General features: G+C 40.1%; 3 protein-coding genes and 1 non-coding gene across 4 annotated transcripts; 1 reads left to right on the top strand and 3 right to left on the bottom strand.

The window, feature by feature from the left end:
• Positions 1-4,880: 4,880 nt before the first annotated feature.
• Positions 4,881-8,616, top strand: LOC121752042 (tRNA-dihydrouridine(47) synthase [NAD(P)(+)]-like). Its single transcript, XM_042146921.1, has 10 exons — positions 4,881-5,301; positions 5,380-5,496; positions 5,587-5,829; positions 5,931-6,132; positions 6,219-6,475; positions 6,929-7,201; positions 7,357-7,638; positions 7,757-7,877; positions 8,045-8,214; positions 8,360-8,616. Exons 3-10 carry the CDS (start codon positions 5,734-5,736, stop codon positions 8,456-8,458), a joined length of 1,500 nt encoding a protein of 499 aa, XP_042002855.1. The 5' UTR covers positions 4,881-5,301; positions 5,380-5,496; positions 5,587-5,733; the 3' UTR covers positions 8,459-8,616.
• A 101-nt stretch (positions 8,617-8,717) lies between these two features.
• Positions 8,718-11,036, bottom strand: LOC121752041 (amidophosphoribosyltransferase, chloroplastic-like). Its single transcript, XM_042146920.1, has one exon. It carries the CDS (start codon positions 10,533-10,535, stop codon positions 8,820-8,822), a length of 1,716 nt encoding a protein of 571 aa, XP_042002854.1. The 5' UTR covers positions 10,536-11,036; the 3' UTR covers positions 8,718-8,819.
• A 3,006-nt stretch (positions 11,037-14,042) lies between these two features.
• TRNAF-GAA lies at positions 14,043-14,115 on the bottom strand. The gene has a single exon. It is a non-coding gene; the product is annotated as a tRNA-Phe (tRNA).
• Positions 14,116-15,377: 1,262 nt separating this feature from the next.
• On the bottom strand, positions 15,378-17,793 carry LOC121751382 (peptidyl-prolyl cis-trans isomerase Pin1-like). The gene is made up of 2 exons (XM_042146116.1): positions 17,466-17,793; positions 15,378-15,763 (listed from the first exon to the last, which is right to left on the bottom strand). Exons 1-2 carry the CDS (start codon positions 17,698-17,700, stop codon positions 15,639-15,641), a joined length of 360 nt encoding a protein of 119 aa, XP_042002050.1. The 5' UTR covers positions 17,701-17,793; the 3' UTR covers positions 15,378-15,638.
• Positions 17,794-19,037: the final 1,244 nt, after the last annotated feature.

Genomic DNA, 19,037 nt, shown 5'->3' with positions numbered 1-19,037 from the left:
CACTACATTAATGAATTAGCAGACTTGACAATGTAAGAAAGTTAGCAACGGATCACACCTCGAAATTCACTTAATGTATTATCAATGTTAAATAAAATAGGAGTAGAATGAGTTGACGGACCATGAGTATACAATAATTATATGATAAGGTTCAAAAATGACGGATCCAATCGGAACCGGCGGTTCACGGTTCTACAAAACCTTGAATCTGAACTGGCTCGGCAAGGTGTTCGGCGGTTCCAGTCCAAAAAATTGCCAGTTCAAAACCGTCGGTTATTTTTTTTTCTTTTTAATTTTTATTAATCTATAAAAGGCACATAAATAAAAATCAAACAATAAGAATAAAAATTACAATTTTATTGATATAAATTCCAATTATAACAATTATAATTTAGAGTAAAATCTACCTTAACTCTACTACAGATTGTAACCAAATACTAATACTCCCTTAGGCCATCCGCAATGGGGCGGACGATGGCACGCCCGATGGCGCGCATCGTCCGCCCCATTGCGGGTGCGTGACATAGGCCGCGGACGATCGTCGCGCCCTATACTAAGGGCGCGGAGTATAGGGCGGACGATGCCCATCGTCCGCGCCATCGTCCGCCCCATTGCGGTCTACGCGGACGATGGCCGCTGACGATAGGCCATCGTCCGCACCATCGTCCGGCCCACTGTGGGCTACGCGGACGATCGACGCGGACGATGGCACGCGGTTTCGTTTTTTTATAAATAGAGTTCATTTGTAATTTCATTTCACGATTTCAGTTTCGAAACTTACATTTACATAATTACTACGAAATAGATTCAAGTCCCAATAGTCCTATGTTTAGCGGAGAGGCGAGTTGGCCTGGTACAGAACCCGGCGAATATCGTTCGTTCGACGCCGACACCCAGTACGATCCCGATTTCAGTACGGAATCGTACGGGTTGTCTGACATGGAGCCGTCTTCCGATCCCAATCCCGAACCCGCCGCGACCGCTTCCGTCCCAGCCAAAAAGAAGCGGAACCGGCAGCGGGCGCAGAAGTTGCCGCCTCCCGGAAATTGCGATGAGTACGCCCCCGGCCGTACGAACTACACCGATGACGAAACCCTCATTTTGGCCCGGTGTTGGGTAGATATATCGGAAGACCCGATTTTCGCGAACAACCAGAGGCAGGGCGCGTACTGGGAGCGCATCGCCGGCCTCTACAATGAGGCCAAGCCGCCGACCGCGTACAAGCGCAAACGTGAGCAACTCCGCAAGCACTGTGATTAAGTGAAGAAGCAAGTGAACTTGTACGCGACGGAGTTCGAGAAGTCCACGCGGGCACAGGGGAGCGACGAGAGCTTGAGGGCCGTGCGCGCTAAAGAGCTGTTGTCGCACCGGTCGATGTACGGCGACTTCAAGCACGAGGCCATCTGGGCGCTCTTGAGGGACAAGCAGAAGTTCCAAGGTGGAATTCTGCACACTGGTGCGCCGAAGAGGACGAAGACCACCAAAACTGGTGATTACACGAGCAGCGGCAGCGGCAATCACCCGATTGACCTCAACCGGACGTACGTGGATGAAGGGAGTTCCGGCACACCGGCGTCCTCCCGGCGTCAAGGCTGCGAAGGCCAAGGGGAAGGCGGTCGCGTCCTCATCCTCGACCGGTGCAAACCCATCTCCGTTCCCGGAAACGCTCCCGACCCAGACGGCCACCGCGTTTGAGTCGTTGGCAACAACGTTGATGGCGAGGACGTTATTGCAGACGCACAAGGCCCTCAAGAAGTGTACCGACCCCGACGAAGCCGAATATCTCCGGGCGTTAATCGATGAGCTGCGTCGGAAGTTGGGAATTGCACCGACTTAGTTGTTTTTTTTGTAAGTTGAATGGTGTAACTTAGGCTTGCACAAGGGTCGGAACCCGCCGGTTCCGGGCCCGAACCGGCGGGTCAAGGGTCGGAAAATCCGCGAACCTGAACCGGCCCGCCTAGCTCCCGGCGGTTCCGGTTCAGGTTCAAAAAACCGGCGGGTTACGCGCCGGTTCAAAACCGCCGGTTTTCGGCTCGAACCGCCGGTTCCGGGCCCGAACCGGCGGGTTGACGATTTTTTTTTTTTTTTTTTGCATTTTTCAACTTTTCAATTTTAATCAAATTACATTACACTTTTCAAGTTTGCTTTTGTATGCAATGTGAGTAAATAAAATTGAAAAAAATACGTCTAAAGTTGCAATTTTATTGAAATTGCATGTTTACAAATTACACGTTACAAGTTACAACAATTACAAATTGAAAACATATGGCGGTCTTGAAGTCTTAAACAAAATTTAAATACAAATGAGACTACTAGTGAAGAACTAATTACAAATGACAAGAAACGACGTTGAAGTTCTTAAACGTATAAGTGTATTATATATATACTCTTAACCGGCGAAGAAGATCTTTCTACATAACTAAATTAAGGACACCTTTAGCAATTCAACTTTAAATGTTGAGTTTCGTCTAACAATCAACAATTATAGTAGAATTGTCAAAAGTTTCCCTCATTTAGCCGTATAGAGAAATATACTTCATCGACTAGAGTATATACAAATACAATTATGTAATTGTATTTGCATATTTTTAAAGTAGGAATTAATGGGAAAAAAAGAAATAAAAGAAAAAGGACTTGAGCTCAACTTAAATTAAAAATTTAAGTTGAGGTGCCTACGTATCCCAATTCATTCAACACTTGTATAATCAAAGAAGCAATTTCTGGTGCAGTGTGTGGACTTTCAAATTCTCTAAAACCAATTAAACGCTTGTTCAAAGTCCAACTGTTGTCCACAAAGTGAACCGTAATACCCATGTATGAATGACGGTTAAAACAATCCGTCCAAACATCTGAGCAAATGTTCACCCTGTGGCCCATGTTAACTAAATAACGTGATAATTCTACCTTTTTCTCCAAGCACTGCCGAACGGTAGATCGTTGCACGGTCATTCGACCTATTCTTTTGATTGCTACATTCAACCCACTTTGCATAGTAACCTCAAAACTTTTGTCATCAAAAACATTAAAGGGCATATGCTTCATAGCCGCCCATCTAGTCATTGTATCATCAAAATTCTTTTTATCATATTTAAATAGAGGCGCACCTGACGAACCCGAGCCGGCGCCGGCGGGTTGGAAGTTTAGTTGGCTTTGGGTAGAGGCAGTGCCGCATTCTACCGGATGCTTTGCCACTAAATGGCGACGGAGGGTGCCATATCCACCACCGGCGGACCATTTGTACACTTTATCGCAATAGTTGCAATAAACATGAAAGTCCGAAGTCTCTTCTTGAGAGTTCGGATCGTGAGGACTTGGAATCACCACCGCCACCTTCTTGTAGTGTTTGATAAAAATGTCCGATTTCAAAGGTTTTGCCGTGTTAGTGGGTGCAGGGGGAGGCATCTCCTCATTTCCGTCGGTGCTAGAAGGAATACGAGAATGCGATCTATCCTCGTTGTTGTCCGAGTCCGACGATATAGTAACGTCGAACTCCTCATCTCCCCTACCCCCGCCTTGTTGCATTTCAGCAAGTAGCATGGCGGTCCTATGATCTTCTTCCATCTACAAATATTATGTACGTAGAAGTTAAAAGTATGAACGCAAAAAAAATTAATGAAATTTTGTGCATGTGAATTGGAAAACAAATTTTTCATTACTTACTTGCATGCGTTCGGCTGCCAATCGGGAAACCTCGTCCATAACATCTCGACGACTAGGTCGTTGAGATTTTGAGGGACGCGTAGTGCTTTGATCTTGGGCTATTCCCTTGCCCCGATCACCACGTCCCGATCCACCACGAGAAGAAGACATATTGAATATATTGATAAATGAAAAGTAATATGGACTTGGAATAAAATATGTATGAAGTATAAAAGAAGTGGTAAATTATGAGCACAACAAATATAGTAGTGAGTAGAAAGTGTAGAATTAAACTTGCGCAATTAGAGAGAATGATGAGAGAATAGAGAAATGGAGATTGAGAATGAAATCCTTGTTAACACAAGAATGGGGTAAGGAAATATGAAGGAGAAGTGAGGTATTTATAGGAGTAAAATTGGAAGAAATAAAAAAAAAAAAATTCAAATTTCAAACTTTCAAATTTTCGGCCGAACCGCCGGTTTACCGCCTGAACCGGCGGTTCAACCTCAAAACCGGCGGGTTGGTCCACGGTTTTCCGACACAAACCGCCGGTTTCTGACCTCACCTAGCCCCCTACGCCTGAAAAGCTTCCGGAACCGGCGGAAACCGGTCGGAACCGCCTGTTCAAACCGGCGGTTTTCCTCCAAAACCGGCGGTTTTCGCCCAAAACCGGCGAACCGCCGGTTCATACCTATCCCTACTTTGAACCCCTACGAACCCCTACGAACCCTAGCCGTTCGACCCTTTGAACCGGCGGTTCGAACCGCCGAACCGCCGGTTTTGAACCGCCGGTTCACGGTTCAAGTTATGCCCGAACTTGAACCGGCCCTTATGACCCTCCGACCCTTCAGCCGGTTCAACCCGCCGGTTCCGGGCCCGGTTCCGGTTCATGAACCGGCGGGCCCGAACCAGCGGTTAACCGGCGGGCCGGGCCGGATTGTGCATGCCTAGTGTAACTTTTTTTATTAATGCGTCGCCATTTGTTATTTAGACATTTTTTATTTACTCGTTACTTGTTATTTGAAAACATTTAAATTAATTAAACAAAACAATAAAATGATGATGTGGCGCGCCTTATGGCGGGCCTTAGGATGCCCCACTGCAGGTGGGGAGAAGGAGGATAACACTGATGACGTGGCGTGCCATAAGGCGCGCCTTAGGGTGCCCCGGTGCTGATGCCCCTTAATCCTACTTATTTGCTATCTTCCCTTCCCATTGTTCCCATCCCAGCCCCAGCCAAAATAAATAACGTAACAAGTATTCGCCCTAGCGACGTCGTATTGGTACTGACGATTGACGAATTGGGGAAGCTCAAGTTAACCAACCCTAGTCCATAAACCTCCACCACCAAAACCCTACTCTTTCCTCGTCAAACCCGACTCGAATATGGAAGACCCGTCACCTCGCGATGACACCTCAAACGGCGTCCTGCCCACTGAGGCCCCTCCGACGCTGCCGCATTGTCAGTTGACCGCCGCGGAGCTGGTGGCTAAATCCATAGCTCCAGTCAAGAGAGAATTCCTCCGTCCGCCTCCCTCTAGGAACTGCGACAAGAGCGCCGATAATAATTCCGACGATAAAGAAGCACCGCAATCTGCCGCCCCAGCTCCAATACTCAAGGACAAGAAATCCAAGCGCCAAATGAAACGTGACCGCCGTCAGGTTAGTTAATTCACTCGATTATGTGAAACGAAATTGCTTCAATTTGTTTGATTCACACTAAGTTTGCTGGAGATGTAGGAGCAAAAATCTGCGTTGCATATATGCCCTACGGTAGCCAAGAGCGGGAATGTTAGTTCGTGCGTGTATAGTGAAAACTGCCGCTTCAGCCATGATTTGGAAGCATTCAAATCTCAGGTGGATTGATGAATCTGTATTGAGCTAATATCGATTTTTTATTCTGTGTGCGGATAGTAATTGGAGTAGATTTTATTGATATGAATGCAGAAACCTGCTGATTTGGAAGGCGTTTGCCCTTTCCTGAGCAACACGGGGCCGTGCCCTTACGGTCTGGCATGTTGATTTGGTGGCACTCATAAGGCTGATAATGGCGAAGTTGCCACCTCTGCTAATGTAGATAAGAAAAAAAGTGAAATGAATGTATTGACCAAGGATGTTCAGAGGCTTTTGTGGAAAAATAGGATGAAATTTCCCAAGGCAGATGCTGCGCTCAAGCTTCTTGGCCTTCAGGTGAGGAAAACACTTTATTGCTCTGAATGAATGTGGTGGTTTTTGGTGTTCAAGTTTTCACTATGTTTGCATAGGGATTGATATTGAAATTTTGGCTGCAGGTACAGGGAAAAAAGGCAAAGCCCAGTGGCAATGACAATGATGATGAAACCAATGGCTCTAATGGGAATGGTTGTTGCAGAGAAGATTCTGCAGAAGTTTTGGAAGAAGATATCGTCTACAAGTCCGGCGTGGCTGATGAGGTTAGGCGGTCGAAGAAGACAAAATGCTCAACTGATGAAGCCTGTGATGCAACAACTGATGGTGATTAGTCATAGAATGATTTATGCTGCTCCCCATTTTATGTTTTGTGATTCAGATGTTTTAGTTTATTTGGTTTGCTGTGGTAGGTGTGATTATCCACGAGAAAGATGTGTGCGAGAGGTGCAAACAGAGTGAACCAGAAAGTGTTGTCGAAAACATTGTGGAAGACAATGATAAATGCCTAAAGTTACACCCGCGGGAAAAGAAAATAATTGACTTTAGGGATAAGCTTTATCTTGCTCCGCTGACTACAGTTGGAAATCTGCCGTTTCGCCGGGTTTGCAAGGGTCTTGGTGTTGATATTACATGTGGAGAGATGGCAATGTGCACCAGTCTTTTACAGGTTGGTCATAGTTATGTTTCAGTACTGAAAAGCTAATTTGTTTCTATCATAGGAGAAGTTCATCCATATAGAAGAATCTTAATCCACTTACATTATCTGAGGCTCCTTTTTAGTCCACTTATGATAAGCTAATTTGTTCCTATCAGGGTGCTACTTTCAGTGTGGGATATGTTTTATGTGCTGTGCTATACAGAACTTGATCACATGTGATATCCTTTGTTTTTATCCTACATGTTTCTCTTAAAATTTATTCTTCTTGTAAGTATTCATAGGTTGGATTCTTGTAAAACTACTTAAATTCGTTCTGCTTATTGTTTAATCAAATTCTCAGTATATAAAAGTTCTGTTGTTGTGAGAGCATTATTATGATGCATTATTGAAAGTGGGGTGTACTCATGCACACCTGATGAAGTTTATACTCATTTTGACAGTGTGATTTTGAAAATTGTACAGGGCCAAGCTTCGGAATGGGCTTTACTGAGGCGGCATTCTTCAGAGAATTTATTTGGTGTTCAAATCTGTGGGGCGTTTCCAGATACTGTTGCTAGAACTGTCGAACTTATAGATGATAATTGCACACTGGACTTCATCGATATTAACATGGGATGTCCAATCGATATTGTTGTCAACAAGGGTGCCGGATCTGCCCTCCTCACGAAACCAATGCGAGTGAAAAGTATGGTAGAGGCTTCCTCTAAAGCAGTCTCTACACCACTGACTCTCAAGGTACTTGCAATACGGGTCTCATAGATTTATTTCATTTAATATTAGATTGGAGGAATCAAGTCTCACTAGTCTCTTTTATCATGCTTGCATTATCTATGCATATAAGTATAACACTGATTACATAGTTATCTCTATGGTAACATCTGCATCTCCAGGTCCGGACGGGTTATTTCGAGGGTAAGAATCGTATTGACTCTCTGATAGCAGACATGGGAAACTGGGGAACCACTGCAGTAACAGTGCATGGTCGTACACGGCAACAGCGCTATTACAAGCTTGCTGATTGGGAATACATCTACCAGTGTGCACGAGCAGCTCCTTCTAATTTGCAAGTCCTTGGAAACGGTGATGTTTACTCATATTTGGACTGGAACGCTCACAAGTCCGACTGTCCTGAGCTGTCTACATGTATGATTGCTCGAGGAGCACTGGTTAAGGTTTGTAGTGAGCTTTTCTTTTATTATCCCCACAATCTAAAATCTCAGCATCATGTTTCAGAATCTTATGCTTATATTTTGTTTGATTGTTCTCAATGATGCCTCCCTATATCTACAGCCTTGGATATTCACCGAAATCAAGGAACAGAGGCACTGGGACATTACATCTGGAGAGCGGCTCAGCATTTTGAAGGATTATGTACGTTTCGGCCTTGAACATTGGGGTTCTGACTCAAAAGGTACATGCAAATGGGGCTGTAAACGAGCCAAGCCAAATACTGACTCCATTGGACCAGTATCTCAGACTTGTTAGCATTTTCTCAATAATACCACAACATTTCAACAAAACTTGGAGACGTTATTCAAGAATAGGTTTGAACTAACATCCTTGGCGTTGAAATGGCAGGAGTGGAGACAACGAGGCATTTCTTGCTGGAGTGGCTGGGCTACACTTGCAGATATATACCAGTCGGTCTCTTAGATGTTATCCCCCCAAAGATAAACTGGCGGGCACCATCATATTTCGGACGTGATGATCTTGAGACATTAATGGGCTCCGATTCAGCTGCTGACTGGGTACGTTATTTCAACCTGGCTTAATCCTCTTGTAACTCCAAAATTTGAGTGAGTCATGTCCACATTCGGTTCTAAACAAGAATTTGGATGTGAATGTTAGGGTTTTTTGATGGATTATAACTTGTAAGCAACATTTATTGTGCAGATTAGGTTAACGGAGATGTTGCTTGGCAAGGTGCCTCCTGGCTTCACTTTTGCTCCCAAACACAAATCCAATGCGTATGATAAAGCAGAAAATGGTTGATACGAGCTGAGCTCCCTTGACACACTGAATTGCTTCAGTTTCTTCTCATGTTGTCTACTGTTTTTATAGTAATTGGTTTTCTCTCATGTTCTGAACTGTTGAATTAAATACAACTTCAAATATTGTTTTATAGTAAAACACGTGTCTTTTTTAAATAATCACATTTATTTATTCTATAAGTTGCCCCTGAAGTTGCTTTTCGCATATTGGCTCAAACTGAAGTCCCATATCCAAAAATTAATTAAATCAAAACACGATCTAAACAATATCAAATACTAACAAATACTAAAAGAAAAGGAAAAACACAGTTAATAAGTATTGTTTGTGACGAATTGAAGGATTATGATTTCTAATCCGTATTCTATGATTTGAAGATCTCCTTCTTCCACTCCAATTTCGCTACATCCACTCCGGCCCCCTTTCTACTCTCCTTTAACCACCCGCCATCCACGCTGCCGCTCAGTCCATCGTCGACGAAATCCCCAACTCTCTTCACCTTCCCCGTCGGCTGCACCGGATAATTGCCGGAGAAGCACGCGTAGCAGTACGACGGCGCATCGCCTCCCATCTGCTTCTGCAATTTCTCCATCGGTAGAAACGCCAGTGAATCCGATCCGATGAACTGCCTGATCTCCTCCACGTCCATCCTATTCGAGATCAGTTCCTCAGAACTCGGCGTGTCGACGCCGTAATAGCACGAAGCGATGATCGGAGGGCTGGCGATCCTCATGTGCACCTCCTTCGCCCCCGACTCTTTCAGCAATCTCACGATTTTAGAGGAGGTGGTGCCTCTCACGATGGAATCATCCACCACCACCACACGCTTTCCCTCCAGCACTGCTCTCACTGGCGAGAGCTTCAATTTCACACCGAAATCCCTAATTTTCTGCGACGGCTCGATGAACGTCCGGCCGACGTAGTGTGACCGTATCAGCCCTTGCTGGAACGGAACTCCAGCCTTCTCCGCGTATCCGAGCGCCGCCACTACGCCGGAATCAGGCACCGCGATCACGACGTCACAATCGACAGGCGACTCCGTCGCCAGGATCTCTCCGAAAGCGCGGCGAGATTCGTACACCGAGCGGCCGAATACGACGGAATTGGGGAGCGCGAAGTAGATGTGCTCGAAGATGCACGATTTTGGCTGCGGATGCGGCATCAGGCAGAGCGACTGCACGCCGTCCTTATCCACGACGACAACCTCGCCGGGGAAGACCTCTCTCTCGTAAGTCGCGTCGATCAGGTCAAGCGCGCATGTTTCGGAGGCGAAAACCACCGCGCCGTTGCTCCGCCGCCCCATGACCAGCGGCCGGAAGCCGTACGGATCGCGCACGGCCACCAATTTGTCCTCCGTCACAAACACCATCGAGTAAGCGCCCTCCAGCTTCTCGCAGGCATCCACAATCCTGAGAAAAAACGGCCTCGCCTTCGAAGTCGCAATTAGATGTAGAACAGCCTCTGTATCCGAGCTCGTGTTGAAAATTGAGCCGTTCTCCTCCAGCTGCGCTCGCAGTGATTGGTAATTCACCAAATTGCCATTGTGCGCCACGCCGACAGAGCCGTATCTGTAGCCGGCGACGAACGGCTGGACGTTTTTTAGCATCGAGGAGCCAGCTGTGGAGTATCTGACGTGGCCTATCGCCATGTCGCCGGGAAGTTTATCGAGTTTCGATTGGTTAAAAACCTCCGAGACGAGACCGACGCCGGTGAGGGATTGGAGAACGCCGTTGTTAACCGCGACGATTCCGGCGCCCTCCTGACCACGGTGCTGGAGCGCGTGCAGGGCCAAGTAGGAGAGGCGGGAGGCCTCCGGGTCGCCGTAGATTCCAACCACGCCGCACTCCTCCCGCGGCTTATCGTCGTCATCTGCGTCGAGAAACGGTACGTTTTCCGAACTGGTGGAACTTTTATGGGTTGAGATTATATCTGCAATTGGGTTCTTGGAGTGGGTGATGTGGAGGGGTTTCTGGTTGGTTTTGAGGAAGAGCGGAGTGGAGCATGGTGAGAGGCGGGTGGGGGAGGGGGTTGGGAAGGCGGAGTAGGACCGCGTGGCGGCGGAAGCTGCGTTGGCGGCCATGAGAGGAGCACAGGGGATTGGGAAGGGCTATGCTGAATAGCCAACTGTGGTGGAATAGGTTTAGGGGATTTTATTGAGTCGATTTTTTGTTTAATATTCTTTTCTCGTTGAAAAAGGATTACTTATTTTTAGGCTCAAAATATTTAATTTATTACCAATAATATTTTGTAATTATCTCAGTCTACGTAAAGATAATCTTCTTGATTCTGAAAGTTGAAAATTGAATCAACTTAAACATATGTATATACATGTATTTTGTGTCGAATTTTGTTTTATAATTGTACTCCTATTCTATTATTTTTTAATAATATCATTGTAGAAAATACCAAGATTTTCTCACTGAAAAAAGATTTACTTATTTTTAGGCTCAACCTGTTTAAATTACCAATAATATTTTGTAATTATCTCAGTCTACGTAATGATAATCTTCTTGATTTTGAAAGTTTAAAGTGAATGAAAAAGATTTGCTTATTTTTAGGCTCAAATTATTTATATTACCAATAATATTTTGTAATCATCTCAGTCTAAGTAAAGATTATCTTCTTGATTCTGTTAGTTTAAAGTGGATCAATTTTAACAGGATGTATATACTACATTATATTTTGTGTTTTGTTTCCTTATATCGTTTTCTATAATTTTGGTTCGCCCGTTTTTTTTTCCTCCTATTTTGTTTTGTTTTGTTTTGTTCTGTTCTGCCCCCTTTGTTTTGAATATTTTTTTTCTTGAGCACATTCAATGAATCAGATAATTTCTTATAAATTTATGTATATCATCTTTGTTTTGGTATATTGTTAAAACTTAAAAGAAGTTACAAATACAATGCTTTTGGGTCTAACATACTAATATAAGATCACAGGGCTTGTTTATCTCATATTTTTGGGTATATTGTTAAAATTTAGAAGTGAGATCACTTGAAAAGTCTTGCCTTTAAAAAGGACTACTTAGAAAAAATCCTTGAATAAAAAATTTATAAAATAGATTTTTCATAGTAATATTTGATTAATCTACAAATTTGTAATGTTACCCAAATTTGGTGGGTGATTAAGAAATTTATTAGTAACTTTTAATTTTGGGTTTTTTTTTCCTTCTGTTGTTGAAGAAATTAGTTAGTTGTTCCGTTGAATACGGGAGAATCAGATTCATTTGACGTGTTTCATATGTGTGATTTTGACAATGATTAAATCCAATCAAATTTATTGAAAGCTATCAAAAATCTTAATCGATTTAGCTTTGGAATCGAGGACTCTGAGATTTATCACGTTTAAAGTTGCATCATTGATTCATTGCAGGAGTATTTTTTTTTATTTTTTAAAATCTTTTTGCAACAAAAAAACGACATATTGAGCATTATCCAGTACAATAAAAGAATGTAGAGCAAAAAAAATTTATATTAAAGTATTACAACAAGTTGATTACTATAATATTCCATTCCAATATTTTTTGTGTTTTTTGGTGGTGAGATGATTACTTCAAAATTGTAGTCCATATTCTTGTGCTTTTAGCGGAATTCGAAAGGAATGAGAAAAGTAGAAAGCAACATTATAATTTTGCCACGCTTAAGATTCGAGGGAATCTGTTTGATTTGCAGCTGAGGTTTTTGTGGGCTCAATGCTTATAGATAAAGCATATGCATTATTTATTTTTTTATACGACTTGACCAAAAATTCCATGAAAAAAAGGGTGGAACACGATTTTTTTTAAAATTTTATTAATCAAAAAGTGCTTCCCTAATATCCTAACCATCCACATCAGAAACTCTCTTTATAATTTGTCTTTCCTCCTTATTATATGAGTTGATTTGTAATTTTCCCCACATCAGAAACCCTCTTGTCGGGGGCTTACTTATTTTCTAAATCATTTCTCCATCTCAAATTTTTTTTGGCTTTTCGATTATTTAATACTACCTCTGGAAAAATAACCTTATTTTTTCAAGTTTGGAGTATCCATTATTATTAGTCTCCAAAGTTTTTTTTCTAGTGTAATCAGATCAATTATCCATTTAACATTATTTCAACGAATCTATTTCATCCACTGTAAAAATATTTTTTTATGAACGAAGGTAGTACTAATAATTAGGGATTAAAAAAATAAAATTAGAATATGATTTTCACAGCAACGGTATATCACGATAGTGTCACTATAAATTTATGGATAAAGACTTAATTTTATTTGAGATGCTCTTAACCATCGACCAATTTTGTCTACTGAAATAATTCATAATTGAAAAGAATAATAAATAGAGATTAGTATAAAATAATTAAATTTTTATAATGCCGAAACAACTACCAACTAATAATTGAAGAATAATAAATTATTAATACCTATATGCGAAATAAAAATTGTTTGCTCAATATATCGGCGAGTATGGGAGATTTTGTATTATAGTAAATTATAAATAAGAGTTTAATTTTACGTGTAAATCTATCTCATCCATGATTTCATATTTGAATTAATCTTGGTCCCCTGAGAATATAATTGTTCGTTATACACTTCTAATTTAATAATTTATAAAAAAACACTTCTATTTTAATAAATAATTCAACTCACTTGTGTCTATATAAAAAATATGGACATTATTTTTAATTGTCACATTGTTTGAAGTTCTTCACTTTATTGAGTTTAAGCTCTCAAACAAATATCCTAAAACAAACTTTAAATTTTATCCTTGTTTTACATTATACCAAAAGAGAGATACTCGAAAACTGGAGTCGCAACAATTCTGGAAACTAAAGAGCGCCATAATCAAAATAATTAGTATTACCATTCAACTAAGTTTTAACAATACGAGGAAAAAGTGAAAAAAATTCATACACTAGTTTATTTGTATTTTTTTATTGAGTTTAGTGATTATTTTGGTATCTGAATTTAAGTAAAATAAATTAGTAGTCTTGAGTAATTATCTACTCTTCACGTATATAAAGTCCACATTTTATGCTTTTTTTTTTGGTTGTACTAAACTAGATAGAAATAGAAAATAGACGAAAGTGATGAGAAATTGAGAATCCAATCCCAGTTGCAAGATTATGATGGTGAGATGGGAGTTGATAGGGGCCAAGGGAATTGGGTAACAAACATATGGATATTGGGAATCATGAATATCCCTCCCACATCCATTCTATGAATCTCCTATTTCATACCTCAACTCAACCTTCCTTCTTCTGCTATTCCTTATTTCCCACACTGACAACAGAATCCACATTTTTTCTTTGAAAATATAAATTTGTCATTTGATTTAGGCTACTTTTGTAAATTCAGATTTAAAATTTAGTGTTTAGAATAATGAAATGTGAAGGATTAACGATTTAACTATTTTTGCTCTAAAAGCCGACGAACGATTATTTTACTAAATTTATTATTACAATAAATCAGCAATAAAATGGGCCTAAGAGTAAGAATGATTTAGAGAAACAAAGAATGAGAACCGGTGATAATTCGGCCATATATAAAATGGGCCGGGCCTGCTTTGAAGAGATAGATTTCAAGCCCAAAAGATGAAAAAAAGCAAAATGCGGTGAACGTGGATCGAACACGTGACCTTCAGATCTTCAGTCTGACGCTCTCCCAACTGAGCTATCCCCGCAACTTGTGTATATATTTCAAGTACAATTCAATTTAGAATCTCATATTACCGCAATGTTTTTGAGTTGGTGTGATTGTCATTTGTTGTAAAATTTATTAAGTACAACTTTGGTTGCATCGCATACGTAAGTGAGAAATATTCTATTTTTATTTCGTAACGATAAATGTGTGTGTTCAATTATGATAATAATGTTAAATAAAAGTTGATATTGAGTTAAGGTTATGTGAATTAAACAAGGGTTACGGCTATAAAATAATAGTAAAATTGGTCAAATACATGATAGACAAAGATAATAATTTTACATAAATCCACAAAAAAATAGTCTTGATTTTTTATTTTATTTTGGACAGTTCACTAAACTTAATTTATAGTATCTTTTACTTTACCAATTTTGCATATTTATTACGTTACTATCAACTATCAAGCTTATTTTTTTTAGATGGAGGTAGACTGGTAATCTGGTAATACCATTTACTAAATTTATATTTAAGACATTGAGATCTTTAACATACAATCTTAAGAAAAATTAGCGTCATAATTTTATCTTCTAGGCTTGCGAGAAGCTTTAGTTAAAAAATTAGCGTCATAATTCAAAATCAAAATATTGAGTTACAGTATTATTTAAACTTACGTTACATAGATTAATGCTATAGTTAATACTAACAGTTATGGAAATTGACCTCATGTCATCCACGGCTAAGTTTATTTTGAGTATTTGTAAATTTGGGGATACAAATTTACTGTATCGAATAATCAAATGGGAAGGATTAACTGAATTATTTTCCCTCTAAAAGACGGTGTACTTATTTTTACTAAATTTATCATAGTTTAAAAGTATTGAAACAGCTCAACAAATATTTGTATTTCTAGAAAAGAATTTAAACTTTGAAGGAAAATAAACAATTAACAATGGATATTGTTATTTGCCGAAGTATTTACCGGTTCTTTAGTTTTCAATTGATCCTTTTCAGAGAATTAAATGGTCTTTCCTTTTTCAAAATTGATAAAAACATCTTGTATTCCCTTTTCAAGGAGCAAGGAGAATGTGCATTCTTTTCTTAATCTATGGGGCCTTTTTTACATAGTTTTTAAATTCTGTCTTTTATCATTCTAGGGGAATTAGTGAATTATTTCAGTTTCACTTATTTAAGATCGATGAGAAAACAATTACACACAATTGGATAGTTGATAGTAGTTAACAAGCAAGATAGCTAACCCCCAAACTTAATCTTCCTTCATGCAATTCAACAATGCTAACGAAATTGAGGAAGAAAAGCTATATATATCAAGACACAAATATCAATAATCCAAGACCATAACAGAATATAGCAATCTAGAGTTTGGCAGTTTGGTTCACAAAAGGAGCTTATTGATGATAGTGCACACAGAAAACAACGTACAGCTTACGAAGTTTATGTAAAGGTATGGGAAGCATAGCTGAAGAGAGATTAGTAGCATGATAATTTTTTAGTGTTGATTCGGCATATGGAACAGCGCTTCCTTTTTTTTTACATGAGCCCGGATCAACCCGTTCTCATTATTATGTGGGACCCACTATCAGTGTCAACAATTTCACTGATTTCCCCAACCTTCAGACTGAATGTGACATCTTCAAACGGCTTCTGCATCTGACCTCGGCCAAAGGGGCCTACAAGGAGCATATGGCACATGTTATAGTTATGGTAATTGGCAATGTTATTCAAAATCGTCTAAGGACTCACATCCTTCAAGGAACATGTCATATTAGTAGTAGTAACTGAAAGCTGGAAGCACCGAAGAAGTTGACAGATTATCGCAGTTAAAGATAAAAGAAATATTAACAATAAGAAATGGTTGCAGCTACCAAAATAACATATCACCAATCATAATAGCTGAGAAGATGTCAACCTTCATTTCTTTCATTACAGAGGTTAAACAGCTTCTTATTGCTTCATTGTTGATAACCACATGACCAATTACTAAGCTACAAAGATTGCTCACCCCAGCAAACGATTCATAATTAATAGCACAATGTGAAGTTTGTTCGAAACAAAGCACTCAGCAAAGCAACTTTAAAAATCGAAGAGGGGGAAAGGATAAGCATATAGGTATTAGGCAGCTTAGAAACACCTAGATTGTAGCAGGGAGAATGAGACCTCACAAAAGATAGCATATCTCATATGTTCAAACCCTGAATAAGAAACTTTTAAAGCTGGATAGAATGCATGATACATTACAAGGAAACAAGCATCTTCAAAATGAGATTATTCATACACATAAATAACATGTTACTATCAAAAACAATAGACGAAGTGAAGATGAAAGGTGAAAGAAGAAGAAGAAAGTAAGCAGGGAGGAGCAGAGAAAGAAGAAGAAAGGAAGCAAGGAGGAACAGAGAAAGAAGAAGAAAGGAAGCAAGGAGGAACAGAGAAAGAAGAAGAAAGGAAGCAAGGCGGAACAAAGAAAGAAGGAGCGGTTACTACAGTTTGTGAGCGATTATGTGAGCTGGATCAGTTGAGAGCAGTTGCAGCGGTAACTACTCAAGCAGGAAGGATAAACAGCTTAGCTTATCAGAAATGTATCTTTTAATATCTTTGCAAACTGAGAGTTGGACGGCATATGTACAACTCCGAAGAGTTCGCAAGTGGGAGTGTATCTTATTCCTGCATTCCTTGTTTTGTAACCTTGTTTACATCAGTATTTTCCAAGTATTTTCTTATCTTCGTTGTTCAGTTCCAGTCAATAACATAACATCGTATTAGGCAAGTACTTTCTTATCTTCATCATTCAATTCCAGTCCATAACATAACATAGAAAATCATATAATCCAGGATCATGAACATCCTAGCACACGAGTCCAGCCGCCCACTGGAGCAATTTTGAACATAAAATAACCTACAGTTGATAAACTCCACAAAATTACTCTTAACTTTATATCGTTAATGGCACTGCAAAATACTTTCCTATAATTGCAAATTTAAAACTCCTCTAATTTGAAAGATGCAATACGTTTAATATATTCTCTATGTAAGAACATCGTAATGATTATATACGGTATTGATCCTGAAATGAATAGTAAGACTTGGCTGAAGCGCAAACAATTTATAAGTCAAATTAACAAATAAGAATTGAAATGTAAATTAGCAAGACAATTATCCCGAGCTTCCCATTCCAAAATAATCTTCAAAATCACAAAATCCAATCCATTACAGCAAACAATTGTCAAATCGTACGATCTCTCACAATCAATTCAGCGAATTTGCTCAAACAATACCTAATTTGAACCTCAAAGGCCGCAGTAGTGAAAATTCTGATTAAATCCAAATATAACATTCGAAACAATTGAAATAGAACAAAATCAAATTTCGTACCGAGATCGCCGCCACGCTTGGCGGAGCTGCAGTCAGAAAGGCGGGATGCAACATCGTCGAATCTGGTTTTTCCGGCGACGATATCGTCTCGGATGGTCTTAAGCTGAGCGACGGCGCTGTCTCTTTTGGTAGCGGAGATGCGGCTGCCCTCGGGGTCTCTCCAGGAGGACTTCCGGCGCGATCCTTCGTGCTTTATCAGTATGTGCGATGCGCGAACCTGCTCGCTCGATGACATCTCCGCCGGATTACACGGTGGTGGCGATCGATATGAGAACGAGTGAGAGAGTGGGTGTGTGGATGGATCGATAGTGGAACTGCACTGAAAGTTTTAGGCTTTTAAGCTTAGTGGTTTATGAAATTATTGAAAAGCTTGCGTGTAATTGAAGCGGCGTCGTATCTTTCCTTTAGAAAATAATGAAGAGAATAACTATCATATTTATCCTTTTTTTACGAAAAATCATCCTCAAGAAAAAAGGGAAAGGTATTTGAGAAGGTATTATACATTTTTCCCACTTTACCTCTCATATCCATCTTATAACTACTATATATTTGCCTTCTTTTAATAAAAATTTATTTTCTAAGGGGAAAAGTATTTCAGAAGATATTACACTTTATATCTTTTAATGCATTTTGTACTATTATTTTATGTTTAACAAAATGATTTACCTTCCTATATATATATTTTTCCTTTGGAGTGTGTTATTTTCTAAAAGAGTATATTTCACTTTATGAGAGGGTAAATAGATAATATACCTCTTTCATTTATCTCTCCTTGTTGGAGATGCTCTAACGACTTTAAAATTATAGATTCTGAAAAATACAAAATACAAATCTGTTAAGGACCTAAATCCTTAACGTCGATTTCCACACAAAATCAAGAAACGAGATGTCGTCGTTGTCGAGCGCCCAACGTTGGGTCGTGACTTGGACGGCAAAAAGGGGCAGCTGAGCGCGAGATTTACTCGTCGGCAGCCTTAGGAGATGTTTCTTGTTTGCTGCTCAATTGAGCCAAAATAACGATAGTTTCATATATTGATTGAATGAATAAAATGATAACAAATATAAGAAAAGATATGCAAATCCATAATATATCTAATCTAATTAATAACGATAGAATACTCGTATCAACTTCCCCACGGTTAAAATCCACCTTGTCCTCAAGGTGGGAACCACGAACCAAAGGCGAGAGTTGAAAGCAAAAGCTTGGCGAGGCGTCTCCTCCTGGATCAAACGCATACCGAATAGTTGGACGTGTCACTTCACCTTCTCCATAAAAAATCATCAAGGTAGGATCAAAACAGTCGTCAAAATTCAGCGCTAAAACATGAAGCTTGTTACCACGTCCACGAACTCCCAAACACGCCGTGTAATTTCGCGGCGGGACCATCCGTGCATCGATGGCAAGCAACGTCGGTCGCTGAAACATTCTTGCAACATCACTATCATGCAACTCTCCCTTTTCACCCAAACAATTCTCAATAACATCTTGGGATGTCACTCGAGCAACGACAACCTTCTTCACTTCCTCAATGGAATCAACCTCCTCTACATCGTCTAATAATGTCTCTTCCT

The sequence above is a fragment of the Salvia splendens genome, chromosome 10 (genome assembly GCF_004379255.2).
Source record: "Salvia splendens isolate huo1 chromosome 10, SspV2, whole genome shotgun sequence".
NCBI lineage: Eukaryota > Viridiplantae > Streptophyta > Magnoliopsida > Lamiales > Lamiaceae > Salvia > Salvia splendens.
The sequence above is the reverse complement of the archived record's forward strand: the minus strand, read 5'-3'. Positions and strand labels throughout refer to the sequence as shown.

What these genes read in the sequence shown, in the direction of transcription:
- LOC121752042 (XM_042146921.1), top strand. Translation starts at nt 5,734, where the DNA reads ATGAATGTATTGACCAAGGATGTTCAGAGGCTTTTGTGGAAAAATAGG. An exon ending in CTACACCACTGACTCTCAAG is followed by an intron (nt 7,202 to 7,356) that starts GTACTTGCAATA and finishes CTGCATCTCCAG; the next exon opens with GTCCGGACGGGTTATTTCGA. An exon ending in CCGATTCAGCTGCTGACTGG is followed by an intron (nt 8,215 to 8,359) that starts GTACGTTATTTC and finishes TTTATTGTGCAG; the next exon opens with ATTAGGTTAACGGAGATGTT.
- LOC121751382 (XM_042146116.1), bottom strand. Translation starts at nt 17,700, where the DNA reads ATGTCATCGAGCGAGCAGGTTCGCGCATCGCACATACTGATAAAGCAC. An exon ending in CAAGCGTGGCGGCGATCTCG is followed by an intron (nt 15,764 to 17,465) that starts GTACGAAATTTG and finishes TGCTCCTTGTAG; the next exon opens with GCCCCTTTGGCCGAGGTCAG.
- LOC121752041 (XM_042146920.1), bottom strand. Translation starts at nt 10,535, where the DNA reads ATGGCCGCCAACGCAGCTTCCGCCGCCACGCGGTCCTACTCCGCCTTC.